Raw genomic sequence first — 3,352 nt, 5'->3', positions numbered from 1 at the left:
AGCACATTCTGGTAGCTAATGAAGAGAAAAGAGGCTAAAAATGCAGAAAACTGTAGTGAGAGGAATATATATAAATGGATTACCTAATTAAAAATATGTAAATGTTTGAAATAATAAGTCAACCCACAATCGAAGTAGTTAATTATACTGGCTCTGAGATAGTATTTAGAAGTTACAGTATGTTGATCTTTGAACCCACTCACTCTGCCACTCTACCATGTTAATGCTGGTTAAATTTTAACCTCAAGAGAATGAGAAAAAAAATACCTTCACTGAGATACATATGAGTTAGATCCAAAACTTTTAGCTGCGATAGTTCCAATCTTATAAGCTACCACAGTGGGAAAATTTCAAAAGTAATTTTTTAAAAGGGCCTTTAATTTTGGTTGATAGAAACATCCACAAAATGAGAAAGGAACACACACTCACACGTTCACATATGTGCATCTAGTTGTTGCCCAGTAACAGCCAATGAACTTCATCTCACAATTCAAAAATGAACCTGTAAAAATTCATAGTATCCATGATGGGGTTACGATGCTGCTAACATCTTGTTGGCAAGTCCCAGTTTCCACTGAATCCAAATGATTAATCGGAAAGGCAGGCCTTTCCCTGACATGTTGCATAATTCACTTTATATATGCTCTGGATGTCTCTGGAGACAAGACAACATCTCCTGAACAGGCCTACCTTCGTAGCAGATCTGGTACACTGCAGTGAACAGTGGAAACTTGTCCAGCAGCCCCTTCTGTTTGAGGATGCGGTACATCTCAGCGGAAGTCTGAGGTCCTTGCAGCTTCTGCCCATTCAGCATCTCCCTCTCCAATTCTTCAATGGTCCTTCCAGCCCTGGCAAAGGCCTCTGCTACCTTGCGGTTCCGACCCCCACAGCAGGTGGTGATCAGGTCGGCTATGCCGCAGCTCTCCAGAAAGGTGGCCGTGGACACCTGGCCCTTGCAGAAGATCCTGGTGAAGGCGATCATTTCCATGAGCCCCAGGCGGATGACGGCGGCTTTGGTGTTGTCGCCACAGTGGAGGCCGTCACAGAACCCAGCTTCCATGGCCACAGTGTTCTTCAGGGCACCACAAAGTTCAACAGTGTCTGCATCATCAACCACTGTAATTAGAAAATCTGGAGTCTGCAGAAGTTCTTTGAAGAGAAGGCCATTCTCCGTTACCTTGCTGCCGATGGTGGTCTCACAGAACTTCCCAGAAGCCACCTCATTGGCAGTGTTGGCTCCCATGAGCACACTGATGTCAATGCCCATCTTCTCTCGGATGATGTCAGAAATGAGCTTCAGCCCCTCGGGACCCTCGTCTATGCCCTTGATGAGGCTGATGCCCAGCGCGCCCTTTGGCACTTTCCCAGAGATCTCGTCACAGATCCTGTGAATGAACTGGTGGGGGATGACAAACACCAGCAGGTCTGCATCCCACACAGTCTCACTGAGGTTTGGGATAGCAACCACATTTTCTGGCAGCTTGTGTCCAGGGAGATATTTTACATTTTCATGGTCATTATTTATAATGTCTGTCAGTTTTCTCCCATTAACTGTTTCTTCAAAGACCCACATCTTGACCACGGAGGCAAACTTCTCAAATTTCTTGACATTATTACCAATTATTTTTGCAACAGCTGAACCCCAGTTCCCCGAGCCCACGATGCACACTTTCAGGGGTGATGCTGCCATGGCCAGGCAGGAACGCTGCAGCCTGGCTTGCACCTCCCCAGCCAGCAGGCCGCCTGTCTCCGCCTGCTCGGCCCAGGCCCATTCACTTTCACCTAAAAGGTAACAGGATAGTAATATTGAAAGGAGTATCAACTAATAGGTACAGATAAAAATTAATAGTATTCTGTGGGGAGGGATAAATTAGGAGGTTGGGATTAACATAAACACACTACTATATATAAAATAGATGAAAAACAAGGACCTGCTGTATAGCACAGGGTACTATACTCAATGCATTATAATAACCTATAAGGGAAAAGAAACTGAAAAAGAATATATATATATATATATATATATATATATAATCTGAATCACTGTGATGTACACCTGAAACTAACACAACATTGTAAATCGACTATACTTCAATAAAACAAAAAATTAATACTATTCTACCTATAGTTCTTTCATTTTTAAATTATATTTATGAATAATTTGATGAAAAATCAGCCATAAAGTTAGAATTCAAAGAACTTACTCTTTTAGAAGCATTTAACTTAAGGTAAATATGATTTAGCAATGGGTATTGATCTTCCCTTGGCCCTTGGGCATTTAAGACACTGTGCCCACATATATGAACATGAAGCTCTGAAAAACTAACCACAGCTGTGGTGTTAGTGGCTTCTCCTCTTAGAAATTCTTTCTGATATTTCTGCACTCTTTCCAGATCTATTGCTCCCTGGAGTCATGTTCCTGGATCCCTGGTAGCTCCTGGCTTTACTGGTCTGTTCCAGGTACTTGCCTTAGCGGCATTTGTTCTGATGATCAGTTTGGACAATTAACCTTCATCCCAACACCTCAGATAATATTTTGTTATTTACACATTATATTCATCATAACAATAGCTAAGAGATAACTATTCTTTATCCAGTAGACTGCTTTATTTTTAAACCTTTTTCTGGATGTTGCCTTCTTTCTTGGGGAAGTAGAGGGCATTTAAGAAGCATCCTTGGTATATACTGTGTTGGATCACTCTTATTTTTATATCCTGTCTTACATGTAGGTGAAATCTGTAGGTGTCTAAACATATCAGTGCTTTTTAAGAGGAGAATTGAATAGACATTCCCTTAAGGGGAATATTCAGCACATAATTAGAGACTTAGAGACGAGGTGTAAAGGGCAAATACTGCAGGGAGATATTATATGTGGGGTTCAATTCATCCTAAGATGTAAATGACTGATACCTGATCCTTTCCATAGTCACATGGGTGGTGATGAGTGGGGGCAGAAAGAAAGAGAGGTGGGAAGAGACAGAGAGAAACACACGCACACACACACACACACACACACACACACACCAGAAAACGAGGATACTACATGTCTTTAGAAGAAATCTGGGGCAATATGGAGAAGGAAATTTGGGGTGGGATGTGGAAGAGATGAACTCAAAGGCTGGGAAACTTCATAAACTTTGCCTACTTTAAAATGGTGTCTGAAATCAGCTCTGCATAAAATGTAAATAAGTTTTCCATTGTCCTTCTTGTTACTTGCCTCCCTTGACCAAAATAATTGGAAGTTGATTGTACATGCAGATTTGGGAAGAAAACTCTGAAGATTCAAGTGTATAAAGAGCCAATAATCACTCCGTAATGTGGAATAGGCACTCACCGATTCTTGATTTCCTTC

At 41.5% G+C, this 3,352-nt stretch overlaps 1 protein-coding gene across 1 annotated transcript; it reads right to left on the bottom strand.

The window, feature by feature from the left end:
• Window positions 1–634: 634 nt before the first annotated feature.
• Window positions 635–1,690, bottom strand: LOC102974522 (glycerol-3-phosphate dehydrogenase 1-like protein). The gene is made up of 2 exons (XM_007118811.2): window positions 1,466–1,690; window positions 635–1,396 (listed from the first exon to the last, which is right to left on the bottom strand). The coding sequence occupies exons 1-2, from the start codon at window positions 1,688–1,690 to the stop codon at window positions 635–637; spliced, it is 987 nt and encodes a 328-aa protein (XP_007118873.1).
• Window positions 1,691–3,352: the final 1,662 nt, after the last annotated feature.

Source organism: Physeter macrocephalus, chromosome 10 (assembly GCF_002837175.3).
Source record: "Physeter macrocephalus isolate SW-GA chromosome 10, ASM283717v5, whole genome shotgun sequence".
NCBI classification, from domain to species: domain Eukaryota; kingdom Metazoa; phylum Chordata; class Mammalia; order Artiodactyla; family Physeteridae; genus Physeter; species Physeter macrocephalus.
Note: the sequence above shows the minus strand (reverse complement) of the source record. Positions and strands in the feature narration are given on the sequence as shown.

Excerpts from the sequence above, each read along its gene's own strand:
- LOC102974522 (XM_007118811.2), bottom strand. The coding sequence starts at position 1,690 with ATGGCAGCATCACCCCTGAAAGTGTGCATCGTGGGCTCGGGGAACTGG. Across the intron at positions 1,397-1,465 it reads ACAAGCTGCCAGAAAATGTG|TTCATTCACAGGATCTGTGA; the intron begins GTTGCTATCCCA and ends ATCCCCCACCAG.